The 16,501-nt window shown below is 43.9% G+C and overlaps 1 protein-coding gene and 1 long non-coding RNA gene across 7 annotated transcripts in view; one reads left to right on the forward strand and one right to left on the reverse strand.

Annotated features, from left to right (window-relative positions):
- TMEM233 (transmembrane protein 233) overlaps positions 1-16,501 on the forward strand; it is a 39,938-nt gene that overhangs the window by 15,219 nt on the left and 8,218 nt on the right. For all 3 annotated transcript variants that reach the window (XR_002124742.1, XR_002124743.1, XM_019649117.1), the window contains exon 2: positions 14,084-14,220. Coding sequence is in view for 1 of the 3 variants with exons in the window: in XM_019649117.1 (XP_019504662.1) it covers positions 14,084-14,220 (137 nt within the window). In the remaining 2 variants the exon portion in view is untranslated. The remainder of the gene's footprint in view (positions 1-14,083; positions 14,221-16,501) is intronic.
- Positions 3,848-16,498, reverse strand: LOC109386183 (uncharacterized). Of its 4 annotated transcripts, none has more exons than XR_002124747.1 (7): positions 16,367-16,498; positions 12,470-13,002; positions 12,027-12,086; positions 11,744-11,802; positions 9,014-9,492; positions 7,818-8,046; positions 3,848-4,026 (listed from the first exon to the last, which is right to left on the reverse strand). It is a non-coding gene; the product is annotated as an uncharacterized LOC109386183 (long non-coding RNA). The 4 variants fall into 4 exon arrangements; XR_002124749.1 differs by lacking the exon at positions 3,848-4,026 and having other exon boundaries at positions 5,932-8,046; positions 9,014-9,053; positions 9,452-9,492; XR_002124746.1 differs by lacking the exon at positions 3,848-4,026 and having other exon boundaries at positions 5,932-8,046.

The raw sequence follows: 16,501 nt of genomic DNA on the forward strand, positions 1-16,501 counted from the left end.
CCTGAAAATCTCCAAGGATAGAGCAAAAACAGCTTAGTACAGTTCCTGCCATGAAGTGAATGTTTAGAAACTGTCAGAAGTTTTGTTGTTTTGGTTCCAATTTTACTGGGTTTTTACCTAAGCAGAAGCTCACCTCCATGGCCAAAAAATAAACAAAACAAAAAAAAACCAACTTTTTTATTGAGATATAATTAACATGTAATTTTGTATAAGTTTAAGGCATACAGCATGTTGATTTGATACATTTACATATTGCAATATGATTGCCATTGTAGCGTTAGCTAACACCTCTGTCACGTCACTTAATAATCATTTCTTTTTCGTGGTGGGAATAATTAAGACGTAGTCTGTTAGATCTTTGATGTTTAGAAGTTTGATGTTTGTAATATAGTATTGTTGTCCATAATCACTGTACTGTGCATTAGATCTCCAGTATTTATTTACCTACTAGTGGCAAGTGTGTACCCTTAAACAGCATCTCCGCAATTCCTCCATTCCCTGGTGCCTTGTAACCACCACTCTACTATTTTTACAACTTTGGCTCTTTTAGATTCCACATATAAGTGATATCCTGCAGTATTGGTCTTTGTCTGCCTGACTTATTTCACTTAGCATAATATCCTCTAGGTCCATCCGTGTTGTCACAAATGGTAAGATTTCATTCTTTTTTCATGGTAGAGTAATACTCCATTGTATAAATGCACCACAATTTCTTCATCCAATCATCTATTGATGGGCACTTAGGTTGCTTCCATATCTTGGCTATTGTAAATAGTACTGCAGTGAACATAAGAGTGCATATATCATTCTGAATTAGTGTTTTAGATTTCTTTGGATAAATACCCAGAAGTGATCATGTGATAGTTCTATTTAAAATTTTTTTTTTTAAAGATTTTTATTGGGTAATTGGGGGGATGGGAACAGTGCTGGGGAATTGGGGGAAGGGGAACAGACAAGTTGCTGTCGTTTTGTTCTTCAATCTAGTTGTGGAGGATGCTTCACTAGCCCAAGTTGGCACCATCATTGCGCGCTTCCCGGGCGAGGCAGATCAGTCGCCGGCTTCTGGACGGCCGCTCACTGCAGCTGCTGGCTGCTCACACTGGCTGCTGGCTACACACGGTAGCCCATGGCAACCCACTGCCACAGGGGCTGCAGCCTACGCCGTTGCCAGCGACTCACGGCAGCCCAGCTCCAGGTCGAGCTGTTGTTCAGCATCTTAGTGTGGAGGGCAGTGTCACTGGCCCTCATATGTGGGATCCGAACCGGGGCCCTCTGGCATCCCAAGCGAGTTCTTAACCATCGCGCCACTCGGCCGGCCCTCTATTTTTAATTTTTTAAGGAACCTCCATACTGGTTTCCGTACTTAAGCCCACTTTTCTGTTCTGTCTCTCAACCAACAGAAGGCACCTGATGCTCCTGAGATAAGCTGTTGAAGGACATGTGGCTCATAATATTTTCCCTTGAGCCACACTAGCTCCTCAGTGAGTAGCTACCAACAGAAAGAAATGACAGACTCCAGAGAGAATGTCTCCGTCATTTCAAACATTCCATGGACCCTCCCACCCACCCATAAAATCTCTTCTGCATTTGTGTTAGACTGCCGCCAAGTCCAAGGCCCATTTTCAATGAGGAAGAAAATGGATGGGGTAGGGGGTGTGGCAAGTAGACATCTGCATGGCCAAAGCCAGAGAGGGCCTGGGTCACCAGGCTTCTCGTCCATTTATGGCCATCCCTGACTCCTGCCACCATTGTGGAAAACTGCTGGGTAGCAGGTAGCTCTGAAGGTCAAAGAGAACAGCTGGGAGCGGGGATTGAGATAAGGGAGGAGAGCTTTAAGCCCACACAAAGAAACATCGCTCGGCAGTGCTCAGGCTCCTCAGAGAAGGCGCACAGCACCTGGGAAACTTTCTGCTTCTGTTTCTCAAAGGTAGAAAGCAGGGAGCGGGGTTCTCCCACATTCATTCAACATTTTTTGAACACTTCGTGCCAGACACTGTGGTGACCTGTAGATAAATACAGCTGACATTTTGGGCATCTGTTAGCTCACTGGTTCTCAGTGACTAGAAGCAGCTTATATGTTGGGTCAATGAATTAACCATTCTTCTTCCCCTCGAGAATTCTGAACCAATTAAGAAATAAGACACAGGAAACCAGCAGATGAGCTGTTTGGAGACTGGGGTTCAGATCCACGCCAAAGGGATCCACTCTGCCCCCGAACTGGGCAGATACCCAATCTTCCATGGGCAGCACAGCCTTCCCCTGCTTGGCGAATGAGACAGTTAAGATCTCAGCTCTCCGGGAACTTACACTCAAGTGGGGAAAGACAGACCATACACAGGTTAGCACATAAAGAAGATCATTTCCGAGAATGATAAGCCCAGGGAAGAGAATAAACAGGGAAGTATAAGAGAGGACTAGTGGGGGCAGGTGGTGGAGAAGAGATTCTACTTCAAAAAGGGTGATCCGCAAAGGATGAAGGATGAGAACAGCCAGCCATGGGAAGATCTGGGCAGAGCCAGGACGTGCAAAGGCCCTGGGGTGGACTACGCCTGGTGTGTCCCAGGGACATATGCTATGACATCTGTGTCATCTACTTAAAATGCGTTTGACTCCCCCAGAAAGGAATCCCAGAATAGGCCACAAAATAGAAAGCTAGGACTCTGTTATCCAGTGGGGCGTCTGTCACACAAGAGCTCTTAACAGAACATTACTTTGCCCTGATCTCAAGCCAATGTGCTCCCCACCTTTAGCACAAATTCTTGGTTTACTTTTCCTTCAACCCTCATTCCAAACTAGAACAATTACTGGAAGTGAATGTGGTCCCTGAAGAAGAAGGGTGTACTTTTGTCCGGGTTCCAGTTTCCCTCAGTATTCAGGACCTGGGAGTGTAAATGGGGCTTACCTTAATAAACACTAGCCCAGGTTTCACTGTGCCTTGGCCCTCCCTCTGAAGTCAACTCCTCGCAAAATTCCTTTCCATATCTCTAGGGAGTGTTTCTCAAACGCTCACACAAAAGTCTGACCTAACTGTCAACACCCGTGGTGCCTGGCTGCTGCTCCCAGGCTGCTCCTAAGCCCGGCCACCGTCTCTTGCCAAACCTCACCAACTTCTCTGCGCTCCACCATTGGGGCCCTGGAGCCCTCAAGATGCAAAAGCTCTGTCGCTAGGTCTTGCTTCTCATCAAAAAAAGAAAGAACAGTGTACAACTTAGTAATTTTTAGTATATTCACAAGGTTGTATAGTCATCCCCACTGTTTAATTCTAATAAACTTTCATTACCCCTCAGAAGAAATCTCACACCTATCAGCAGTTATTCCCTATCTTCCCACCCTCCCAGCCCCTGGCATCCGCTAACTTACTTTCTGTCTCTGTGAATTTACTTATTCTGGACATTTCATGTAAATGGAATCACATCCTACGTGATCTTTCATGCTTCCCTTCTTTCACATAGCATCGTGTTGTCCAGGTTCATCCATGTGGTAGCACGTATCAGTCCTTCCTTCTTTTTAAGGCTGAATAACATTCCATTGTATGAATAGGCCACATTTTGCTTTTTCATTCGTTGATGGACATTTAGGTTGACTCCATTTCTTTGGCTATTATAAAGAATGCTGCTGTGAACATTCAGGTACAAGTTTTTGTGTGATCATATGTTTCCAGTTTTCTTGGGTATACACGTAGGAGCAGAACTGGTGCGTCATATGTTAATTCTGTGTTTCACTTTTTTGAGGATCTGTTGCCAAAGCAGCCACACCATTTTACATTCTTACAGCAGTGAGGGTTCCAGTTTCTCTTCATCCTCAGTAACTTGTCATTGTCTGTCTTTTTCATTCTAGCCATCCTAGTGGGTATCTTGTTGTGGTTTACATTTCCCTAGTGACTAATGATGTTGAGCATTGTTTCATGTGCTTATTGTCCATGTGTATACCCTGTTTGGAAGAACGTCTATTCACATTCTTTGCCCAGTTTTGATTGAGTTGTTTGTCTTCTTATTGTTGAGTTGTAAGAGTTTGTCGACTGGCCAACTAATTCTCCAGGTAATCCATCAAAAGTACGGTTTATTCGGGGAAAAAAAGAAAACAAAGTCACCAAAGAGTGTGTATACACACACTCGCCAGCTGGTTTCCCAAACGGCTGCCCACGTGGAAAAAAATGCCCCAGACCCACATTGCTTCTTCCTTTATTTGCATCCCTCCCCTGGAAGTTAACACAAAGTTTTAACAGGATATCAGGACTAGAGAGTTAACAAGGGGCCCAGCTCCACCCATAGTCCTCCCAGCTCTATGGTTAGTCATCTTAAGATGCCAGTTCACTTTTATCAAGTTCTTTACATAGTCTGGATACAAGTCTCTTACCAGATATGTAATTTGCAAGTATTTTCTCCTCTGTAGCGGGTTGTCTGGGCCTTGATTTTTTTCACTGCTTTGGGAACCTTGTTGGAGGGGTCTCTGTGTTGCAGCGTTTTTAGTGAATCGACTCCTTCATTTATTGTTTGGAGCCTCTGTCTCCTTTGGTCCCCCCAACAAGATCACTGGCTGGCAAGAGATTCCGTGGCCGACACTGTGGGTGCAGGCTCTGCACTCGACTCCCATGTTCAAATCCCAGCTCTGCCTAAGTTCTCTGAGCCTAGTCTTCCCACCTGTACAATGGGGATGTCAAAGCAGACCTTTCTGCATTGTTTTCAAGATTAAGTGAGCTGATGCTGGTCCCTTTCGCACTTGTTATCTCAAGGAAGCCTCAGAGCCAGCCTGTGCTATAGGTATTATTGGGTTGTTGGAAAAGTCATGACATATGTTTTTCTATGTTTTTCGTTGCAAAAATGCCTCATGACTTTTCCGACAACCCAATATTGTCCCCATTTTACAAAGGAGAAAAACTTGAGATCCAGAGCCAATCCTACAAGGCCTTATTTTCCTTGAGGTTCAGCTGCTACCATGTTAAAGATCCGTACATCTATTGTATAACATTGTCTGTGATAAAATGGGGCATCGCGTTTAATTCACATACACATATACCAATTCTCCGGGTGGGGTGGGTTCCATTTAAGTGAAAAATTGTCAGTAACTCTGATTTATACAATGAAAGCTAAACAACTAAAATCCTTTCGTGAGCACTTGACCTCGAGGCAAAAATTCCTTCTTCTGGTCATTTAAGACAGCAAACCCGTGTGAACCATTCTAAGGCAGACGCTCACCCTTTAGAGCTCTGACACAGAAAGTTAGATGACTCGGTTTACCCTCTGTTCTGCCCATACCCAAATAACTGGTTGTCTTGGTCACAGAGTTAAGCTGGCCAATTTTGTTTTGGTGTTGGTTTGCTCTCTTTGTGTATGTGTTTGGTTTTCCTGTCAATCTAAGCTGACAGAAGGGAATTAAGGGTCAGGCCCTCCGTTAGGCACTGGAAATAGAGCTGTGAGTAAAAAGAGACACGGTATCTGCCTCATGGAGCTCACAGTCAGGTGATAGAGACAGACTCAACAAGTCAGTAAGCAACAGAGTCAATAACCGGGGAGCAGCTACAGCCATGAAGGAATCCAGTGAGGGCTGAGTCAGAGCGGAGGTCAGGGGACCTACTGAAGATGCGGTGGCCTGAGAAGGCTGCCCCGAGGAAGCTGACATGTAAGCCAAGACCGGGAGAATGAGCAGGCACTGGCCACACGACACAGAGAGGGAAAAGGGCTCCAAACAGAGGAAAGGACCCGGATGAAGATCTGGGACCAAGGAGGAAGGCTCCAAATGAGGCTGGAGAGGCACGGGGGCTGGGGAGCAGGCCACTCAAGAATGTGGGTCTCCAAAGGCAACAAGAAGCCAAGGACGGGGCAGCCGGTTAGCTCAGGTGGTTAGAGCGCAGTGCTCATAACACCAAGGTTGCCGGTTCGATCCCCACATGGGCCACTGAGCTGCGCCCTCCACACCTAGATTGAAACAACTACTTGACCTGGAGCTGATGGAGCACACTGCTCCCCAGTAAAAAAAAATTTTAAAAACAAGAGAAAAAGAGCCAAGGACTGGTTTTCATCAGAGGCCACTCGGGGCTCTCATCCCATCCACCCACACAAGTGACTTTATCCTCTTTTCCCATGGGGCGTTATCAGGTATCAGGAGCTTTCCAGAAAAGCTCCTTCCCACAAAGGTGTCACTGGCTGTTAAGGTTTCACTGTGTTACCATCCAGGGAACAGAAACGTGCCTTCTGTTCCATACCAAGGAAAAGGGGGACCTAATGGCAGAACTCTTGGCTTTTATTGAGATCTTTTTCCTAAACACTGGGTGCAGTCCTAAGGGAGAGAAAATCGGGCAAGGGGAATGTGGAACATATCGAAGCCTATTTAATAGCTCATTTGTTTTCATCTGCATCAATCAGCATATGACATAATAATATTATCAGTAGAATAGCTAATGCTTACTGATATGATTTCCCAAGCACTGCTCTAAGCACTTTATGTGTATTAACTCATTCAATCCATAATGAGCAGGAAGCCAAAATAAAAAATAACTGACAATCTTCCATTGTTATTATTTTGTGTTTGGGACTAATTCTCTTTGAGTGTGACTATGGAAATTCTGAGCACTTTGGGTGGTAGGGAAAAACAAAGAAAATGCATGAATTTTTGTCAGGGAGATCAGCGGCACAGCTTAAAGATACCATTTGCCCTATATTCTTTACCAGTGGCCAAATTTTTATTCAGTTAGAGTCAAGTCAGCTACCCGGTGCTGGAATATCAACAGTGCATTAAATCTAGCTCTTAGGGTCTTTGGGACGTAATGAAGTAGGTATTGTGAGGGCCTTTGAACTCAGTATCTTTTGCATAAGTTTGTAGCCTCATTAGAGAGTTGCCTTTGAAAGCAGAAACATTTGCTTCCTTTTCTCTGAGTGTCAGTTTTCTCATCTGTAAAATGGGTGATACATTTTAACATAATTTATTATTATAACTAACATAGCCCCTGGCTTCACTTCTAGCCTCATCTCATATCTAGTTCTCTTTCTCCCTCTCTCTCTCTCTCTTTCTCTCTGTCTCCCCCTTCCCCGCTTTCCCTCCTACATTTTAGTTATGCTGAATTTTCTTGAATACCTTCAACAAAAAGTTATTTCGCAACTCTGGACCTTTGCACTTGCTGTTATCTTCCTCCCTGTTCTTTGCAGGCCTGGCGCCTTCTCAAGCCTTCAGGTCCCAGCCTACCTGCCCTGACCCCAGCGAGAGCTCCCCGCCAACACCCCGTTTTTCTTGCCTGGATAATATTCTGTAATCATCTTTTTTATTAGCATGTTTAATTATTTTCCATCTCCACCAGGATGTAAGCGCCATGAGGGCAGGCAGCAGTGCCTGGCACATAATGGGTGCTCAATAAATAGGTTTTGAATGAATGAATGAATGAATGAATGGCTATTCATCCAGAATTGAATGGTTCTCAATTCTCCTCAACCTGGGATCAGATTTAAAAAATACTGATGCTGGAGTCCCATCCCCAGGTCTGGGATGGCGCTTGGGCAAAGAAAATTTTTAAGCCCCTCCAAGTAATTCTAAGATGCAGCCAGGGTTGGGAAGCACCAACGTTTGGACGATATAAAAAGTATAACTTTGCAGAGTTTCATTCGAGGTCTGCACCTGGTAGCCATCCCCTAGGTGACACTGTCTCATCCGGTACCAGGTGAGATGCAAGCAAGAGTTCTGCTCTAAAGACCAGAGGGAAAGGATGAAACGCTTTCCATATTTTCCTGGTTCAGGGCAGTGGAACAGCTTTACCATTTGGTATAAAGTGTTGCGAATTCCTAGTACATTAGACCCACTGGTGTTCATGGGGTTATTCTGGGGCTCACCTTGGAAATGTGGATGCCACGATTGCCTGTACCTTCTGATAGGTAGTGAGGTGTCTTAGCTGCACAACCTCGTGACAAACTCTTGCTACTCCCGCCGCAGCCATCTTGAGGTTGAGTATAGAAACAGTCGTCCTCATTTCTGGTTCCTGCCCCACCTTCCTTCAGTGGGTATTTGAGTATCGCGTGTCCATCCAGGGAAGGGATGTATAAATGAGCTTGAAATAATTAGCTGTAGTGACCATGCCATCATTAGTATTTACTACAGGAGAAAGCAGCTTACCCACTTTTCTGTCGAAATGTGACCTTTGCTGGCTCAAGGCCACTGACCAAGCCCTGGAAGCTCTAATTAGTGGGTTTTGCAATGACTATTGTATTTTCCCAGCATCAGCCCAGACCCGGCGAAAAGGGAAAAGGCACCGCTGGGGACTCCTGAGTGCCTTATAAAATGTGTGTTGACAGTGCATTTGTTCTGAGAAAGGCTCACTTGCCTCACAGAGGAGAATAAAAACTGGAAAGAAACTAAAGGTCGTTTTAAACATACTTTGCATGATGAACAGAGACAGGAACTTGCATCTAGCACCTAAAAATAATGGTGGAGGGGTGGCCGGTTAGCTCAGTTGGTTAGAGCACAGTGCTCACAACACCAAGGTTGCCGGTTCGATCCCCACATGGGCCACTGAGTTGTGCCCTCCACAACTAGACTGAAACAACTACTTGACTTGGAGCTGATGGGTCCTGGGAAAACACACTGTTCCCCAATTAAATAATAATAATAATAATAATAATAATGAAAATTCAAGATTATAGATTAAAAAAATATAACAGTAGTTGTGCAATCTAATTCCTAGGACTCCACCCTAAGGACAGGCTCAAATGTGTACAAAAATATATGAAAAAGGATGTCCACTGCAGCATAGTACATAATTGCCACAAACGAGACATAACTGAAGTGTCTATGGGTGAGGGGTGACCATTTAAGTGACAACGACAAAGCCATTAAAAAGAATGAGGCAACCCTTCTTGCAACTTTTCTGTATGTTTGAAGCTATTTCAAAACAAAAAGTTACCCCCGAAAATGCACCATGAGAAAGCAGGATTTTCCCCCAAGAATGCAAAGGTGATGCTGGATTAGGAAGTCCATCAGTAGAACTTATTATTTTAAATAACCAGAGAAAGAAAACAGAAATGAGACAGACCTGGAAGCATCAGCTTGGAAAGTTGTCCATCCTATATTAACTGGAAAAAAGTAAGTTGCAGGACAAGTACAGTATGATGGAATTCATATTTTTGGAACACAGAGAAAAAGAAAACAATAACAACACACACACACACACACACACACACACACACACACTTTATCAAACTAGATATGTGACTTTGGGCAAATTGCTTTAATTTCGCCATGCTTCAATTTTCCCATCAGCAAAATGGAAACAAGAACATCTGCCTCAAAGAGTTGTTACAAAGACTAATGAGATAATCCTTGAAAAGGATTTAACACAGTGTCTGGCACATAATAAATGCTCAATAACTGTTATCCTAATTATAAAATAATGATAAAATTATATCCTTATTATTTTTGTCAAAGAAAGACTCAAAAGCGGAAACATTTAGAAAAGAAAAAAGAAACTTACTTGAAAAGAAATGCAAGGGACTCCAACTTCAAAACCATCAGCTAGCCAAATGAAAAGCACAACACAAGTATTTAAGGGAAACAAATGCAAAATTGCCAAAGTTACCAACTTTTACATTAGTCTGTTCATGATTAAAAAAAAACAAAGGCAAAACAGTAGCATTCTCAAAAGATTACAATACCACAAAGGAAGTGACCTATGGTTAGGCATCAACATCAGAAAAGGCAGGGATGAACTTGTCTTTGCCAAGACTTATGGGAAATACTCGAAGTTTTAATATCGGAGGGGTGCAGGCTAGACAGACAGACCCTGTTATTCTTGTATCTCAGGGTGCAAATTGCTGTTTCTTTTTCCTGAGTGTAACCCATGATGTGCTTAGTCATAATGAAAGCAGCAGAAAGTGTCCGTTTTTCTTTCATGTTATTCGTGGGGAAAATAAAAATCTAGAAGCAAAGGCACCACCTGCTAACCATGGTTATCTCTGGGAAACAGGATTAGAAAAAAGAGCTTACTAGTTACTGTATCTGTTCCTGTAGCATTTGAATGCTTTACATGTTCACAAATGACATCTGTATTTTGTAAAAGAACTAACAGGATCATATAAACTTTAAATATCTAAGCCATCCCGTTTCTTTCTAGTTCTTCCATAGCAGATGAGGTAGTTCGCTTTCTAGGCTCTTCAGAAAAAAATATATAAACCATGCATTTTCTCTAAAGCCCATTTCCACCACCCCCTTCAGTTTATAGCACCTGTGAGAGACCCAAGTGTGCGATTCCAACTGGGAGAGGAAAAGAGTTACAGCCAATGAATTGGGGAGGAGGACATCAAGTCCCTTCCCGCTCCACTGTTAGATCTCCACCCTGAAGCCTGAGACCCCACCCCCACACCCAAAAAGTGAAGTCCCGTAAAATGGACGATTACAGTTCTAGAGGACCCACCCTCACCTCTCCCCCCATATCCTCCTATGATTTGCCCATGGGCAGCCCCTTCTCCAAGAACCAGAAAAGGAAACTAATTCATAAGAGGATCCATGGGGAGAGGCGAGTCCACAGTTAAAACTGAAAGAGGCTTTTCATCTGTTTTTCAAGCCAAACAAGGCCCCCTTCCTGGAATGAGCCCCAGAGAGATGGTAGTTCACAGAAAGGAGGATCACACAGAAGATGCCAGGCAGGCTGTCAGCAGGTGGTGACGGTTGGGCAGAATCTGCCCATGGCATGCACCCAAATCCCCCGCAGCCAGGTCACCAACATGGCTCTGTTGACCTGTAGCAAACAATTGAAGTGGCCCAGGGACACCCCCGCCCCCAATCTCATTTGCACTCAAGGGCAATGCCCAGATGCTAACTGTACCTGTTCTTCCCACTTTTGCAGTCACTGCTGCTGAGAACACGAAACTGCTTTCTCATGCAAACAGCCAGGGGTGACAATGTCCGGGGACAGAGGAGGAGGTTTCATTATTTTTCCTCTGGTGACAGCAACACCAGTGCACCGCCATGACTAATCTCAGAACTGGGTTCCCCAAGGTACCACAGTAGAATCATGTTCGGTTTAGGAGGGTCTGACTATACATAATTTCAAACTGAATTACGAGCTTAGAATTTGGGGTTCTGAGATTCTGTGCACCGACTTTGACTGTAAAGACTCTAAAACAAATTGCTCCAACTTGGGTCCTCAAAGATTCTGCTCCAGCATGGGGGAGAGTCTGATCACCTATGGTTCTGGTAAGTAGCCCGGATGATTCAGTTGCACCCCAAGGATCTCAGCTTTAGAGGAACAACAAGACAGGCAGTGGCCATTCACAATGAAACGTAGTGTTTATTGAGCCCATACTACGTGCTGGTCCAATGCTCACCGCTCAGCGTGCATTAACTCACTGGCTCCTCCAATGTGAAGGAAGTGCTGTTACTTGCCCCCAATTTACAGATGAGGACACTGAGGCCTAGAAAGCGTGATAACTTGCTCTAACTCTCATAGCTGATGAGACATGGAATTTGAACTCAGCTCTCTCTGAGTTTAAAGCCCATGCTCTGTTACACACTTCCTTAGGCTAAATCTTAAGGTGGTGAGCATCTTAACCTTGTAGGACATTAAGGATCACTGCCTAGACCAGGGGTCGGCCAACTTTTGAGACGGAAGAGCCAATTCTGTCCCACACAATTTAAAAATTATTCGAGAGCCATAAAACAAATGAAATCACCATTATGTGAATAACATCCTTTAAAAACTTTATAAATGAAACTATGATAGTTTTATTTTCATTTTCAATTTTGCTTCAGAGCCACATGTACGTACCCAAAGAGCTGCAGTTTGCCGACCCCTGGCCTAGACCAATGGTTTTCAATCCGGAGAAGCTTTAATGGAAAAAAAAACAAAAAACTGTAGCAACAACCCAGGCAACCATCGATGGATGAATAGATAAACAATATGTGGTATATGCACACAATGGAATATTATTCAGCCTTCAAAAGGAAGGAAATTCTGACACTTGCTACATAGCATGGATGAACCCTGAGGACATTATGCTAAGTGAAATACACCAGTCACAAAAGGACAAATATTGTATGATTCCACTTACATGAGGTCCCTAGAGTAGTCAGATCAGAGACAGAAAGTCTCTGATGGTGGTTTCCAGGAACTAGGGGAGGGAAAGATGGGGAGTTAGTGTTTAGTGGGTACAGAGCTTTAGTTTGAGATAGATAATGGTGATGGTTGCATAATAGTGGGAATGTACTTAATACCACTGAATTGTACATTCAGAAAAGAGTTAAAATCGTTAGGTTTTATATTATGTATATTTTACCACAGTTTTTTTAAACAACTGATGTCTGGTGCCCACACCAGTTAAATCAGAATCATTCCAGGATAGGGCCCAGCTATCTGTATTAAAAATAATAACAAAATAATAATGAAAATAATAATAATAATAATAATAATAATAATAATAATAGCAGCCAGATGTTTCTAATGGGCACCCAGGGCTGAGAGACCGTGTTTACAACTCAGAATTCTGGAACTCACCCTGACGTCATCACAGGTTCCCGCTCTCCCATTCCCGCAAGAGGGCTGAAAGCAAGTTGTCTTCACTGCCGAGTCTCCTGGCCTGTTGCTGACTAAGGTGGCCTGGATCCAAGAATTAATGGAAGGTTCCGGAAGCAGAAAGCTCTGTGGTCTACTGGGTGTTTCTCTGGCTTGTAATTGTCTGCAGAGGCCTAATCCCCTTTAATAGTCCAGGAAGAGGAGTGGTTATTCCTCAAGGGCTGTGATTTCAGGAAGAATAGGGGTTCCCGCTGAAATCTATAATCCATGGCACGGACGGATCGAGTCCCTCTGGAAAGGGGGACTTATGAATCCATATTTCCAGGCTTTGGTCTGCAGCACACCTTTGGGGGGATTCTCCCCATGGGAGTTGTGACAGAGAGGCTTATTGTATGAGAGAAGAATGACACCTGGCCTTCTGCTCAGCAGCCAGCGTTCTCTCAGCACTTCCATCTTGCCTGGCACTGGGCTGGGTTCTAGGGGGGTCCCCAAGATGCCCTTAACAATCTCACATTCTGTAGGGAAAGAGACACATTCATTCGACCAATATATATCTATATGTCTATATATCTATATATAGATATATCTATATGTATCTTGAGCTCATTCAATGTACCAGACACTGCTCTAAGTACTAGCAACAAGGGCAATATTTAAAATATTTAAATATTTAAATTATTGAATTTAAATAATTATTATTTAAATAATTATTAAAATATTTAAAATATTTAACAAGTTTGGCAGGAGCACAAACTCAGGAAGGATGCTTTGCTGGACGTGGTGGTAACCCTTAATTAAGTTGTTGGATCACAGGGAGCTCTGAGGGGATTCATAGGAGGGACGAGGATGGCTGGGACATTGGGAGGTGGAGCTGCTATGTACCAACCAGCACAGAAGTATTTCAGTATTTTAACATCCAGGGAAGCCATAGGAGCAGGTTCCCGTTGAATGACAGCTTGGCTTGCGCACAGAGATGAAGAGTTCAGCTAAGGCGCCTGACCTCGTGGATTAACCTTCTAGTGCAGGCGTAGAACTTTTTCCATCAAGGACCAAATGATAAATGGTTTAGGCCTTGCAGGCCGTAAATTCTCTGTCCCAGCTACTCAGCTCTGCGGTAACATGTAAGTAGCTACAGACAATAGTAAACAAATGAATGTGGCTGTGTGCCAATAAAACTTTATTTACAAAAACAGGCTGGATGCTACCCATGGGCCATAGTGTCCAAACACCTGTTCTTATGGATGAGACAGACATGCCCGTTCATCCTTTCATTATACAAATATTTATCAAGTAGCTTCTCCATGACAGATATTGCACTGGTCCCTGGAATATTGTGTGGAACAAGACAGATAATAGTCCCTGCCCGCTCTTACACTCTAATGGGAGAGGACAAATCAATCATGTTCATATGCTATGGTAAATACGAAGATGGAAGTAATCAGGAGATGCAGAAGGGGAAGTTAATGCCACCTGGGAGTTCAGGGAAAGCTTCCTGGAGGAGGTGACTACATGTTGCCTGCTCCAATCAGCCTGAGCAGCACATGTCTTTCCTTGCGGGTTATCTGTCATCACCCACTCTTCCTTTGTGTCCCCCAGTCTCTGAACAGCTACAACAATGGAGATGTCGAAGGATCCAAGCGGCTTGGGAGGAATGCTAAGTGGGTGGCCATCGCCTCCATCATTATTGGCCTTATCATCATCGGTGTTTCTTGTGCAGTTCACTTCTCAAGGAAGTAAGTAGGCTTTTTTTTTTAATCCCTCCAGATGTAAAATGCCTTTTTTTTTAAATTCCTGTTGGAATCTGTTAGGATATGTTACATTATGCTCTGGTGACAAACAATCCCAAACATTTTTTCTTCACTGTGGTTACATGGGCCACGTAGGTTTGTGAAGACTGTCTTCTCCACGCAGTCATTCAGGGTCCCATGCTATCTGAAGCTCCACCATTTTGTAGCTGCTCTATCTAGAACAGAGGTCAACAAGCTTTTCCTACAAAGGGCCAGATAGTAAATATTTTAGGCCTTGAAGGCTATATGGTCTCTATCACAATCTCAGTTACAATTACTTAACTCCGCCATTTTAGCACAAAAGCAGCCAGATACAATGTGTAAATGAATGGGTGTGGCTGTGTTCAATAAAACTTTATTTACAAAAACAGCCATAGCATATGAACATGGTGGCCCGTGGGCCATATTTTCCAACCTCTGATCTAGGCTATCAGGCCTCCTCAGGCTGAGGAAGGGGAGAAAGACCAGAAAATTACACATGGGTTTTCAATGCCCTCAGCTCTGGAGTGACAATTGTCACTTAGACTCACAATTTATTGGCGAAAACAAATAACATAGTTCCACCTTACAGTAGGAAAGTGGGAAATGTAGGCGAGTAAATGGGATATTAGGATTATTACTTGCTCTGCCTTAACCATCTGATCTGCTAAATGGCCTCCTACATGATTTTACATTCAACTAGCATAACCGGTCTTAGTTTAAGGACAGAATGGTCACCACATATTTTTTGGTATCGCCAAGGAGCTCTCATCTCACAAGGAGATGGATACTCTGATATTTCTCTCTGGAGCTGGACTAATTTATTCTGATTTCTCCAACCAGCTGAGATGGGCTCTGTCTGCTAGATTCAATGGCATTTTCCACCAGAGCTTTGACAGAAAGCAAAGTCATGTGATGGACAACCAAGGCCCAGAAACGAGAAGTCCAGATCCATCTCTGTCCCACCAGACAACTCCCAGAATGGCAGAGGAGAACTCAGAAATCCCTTAGCTCTTCTGCCAGAGGTTATTCCTATACCATTTCCCTCGAGCTAAGAGGGTCAGGCTCTTTGGCTGGATTTCAGGAAGGGTGGGTAAGGATTTCCCCGAGGGGGTGAGGGAGGAAGGGGACACCCTTTAGCCTGCCTGATCAGCCAACCCAACCTTGGCAACCAACAGCGCAGTGGGTGTCCCAGTAAATAGGTCAACTTCCTGTCACACAGGCCAAGTCCAGGAGCCATCAGGGGCAGTGAGATGGGGGAGATGCCAAAACAGGAAGTGTCACAAAGGGAAAAAATAGATGGCTTTGGCCAAAAAGAGGATAGGAGGCCACTAAAACATCAAAGAAATCTCAAGGTTTCTTGCCTGCAAGATAGCAAATTGATGATGATGGCCTGTGAAGAAGACAGCTGAAGAATAGATGTGAACACACCCAACTTTACTCTTAAAGAAAGGCATTGTGTGTGTGTGTGTGTGTGTGTGTGTGTGTGTGNTGTGTGTGTGTGTGTGTGTGTGTGTGTGTGTGTGTGTGAGAGAGAGAGAGAGAGAGAGAGAGAGAGAGAGAGAGAGAGGGCAAGGGAAAGGGAAGGAGAGAGGGGGCGAGAGAGAGAGAGAATGCATGGGGCTGTGGAGTATGGCATTAGCGGTGCAGTTTTCACACCAGGCTCCCTGGGTGCAAGTCCCCCCCACCACTTACTTACTGTGAAACCTTCAACCAACTGCTTAAGGTCCCTCAGCCTCAGTTTCTTCCTCTGTATAATGGGATTATAGTAGTACCTATTTAATAAGGCTATTGTGAAGGTAAATTAAATAACCCACCAAGCAACAGCTTGGTGTCTTTCTTTAGTTGGTGCACCAAAAATACAAACCATGTATTAATCCTATCATTATTACTGTTACCAACGTGACTGGGAGAGGACCTCAGAATTTAAGATGCTACTAAATAGAGTTCAAGGCTTTGAACTCGTGAGCCAAACAGAAAGGATGGTGTTCCAGGGGACCAAGGCCAAGTCTTGGCCTAACTCCTAGGGACTTCTGAAAATACCTGCTGCCCAGATGAGCATTTGAGCTAAGTGGGTTATAATAATAGCAGCTGACACTGACACAGAACTTACCATATGCCAGGTGCTGTTTGTTCTAAGCTCTTCGGTGAATTAATCCTCATTGAATCTTTACAGCAACCCCATAAGGTAGATATTATCCCCACTTCGCAGATGAGGAAACTGAGATTCAGAAAAGTGAAGAAATCA

The sequence above is a fragment of the Hipposideros armiger genome, unplaced genomic scaffold, assembly GCF_001890085.2.
Source record: "Hipposideros armiger isolate ML-2016 unplaced genomic scaffold, ASM189008v1 scaffold_129, whole genome shotgun sequence".
Classification (NCBI taxonomy): Eukaryota; Metazoa; Chordata; class Mammalia; order Chiroptera; family Hipposideridae; genus Hipposideros; species Hipposideros armiger.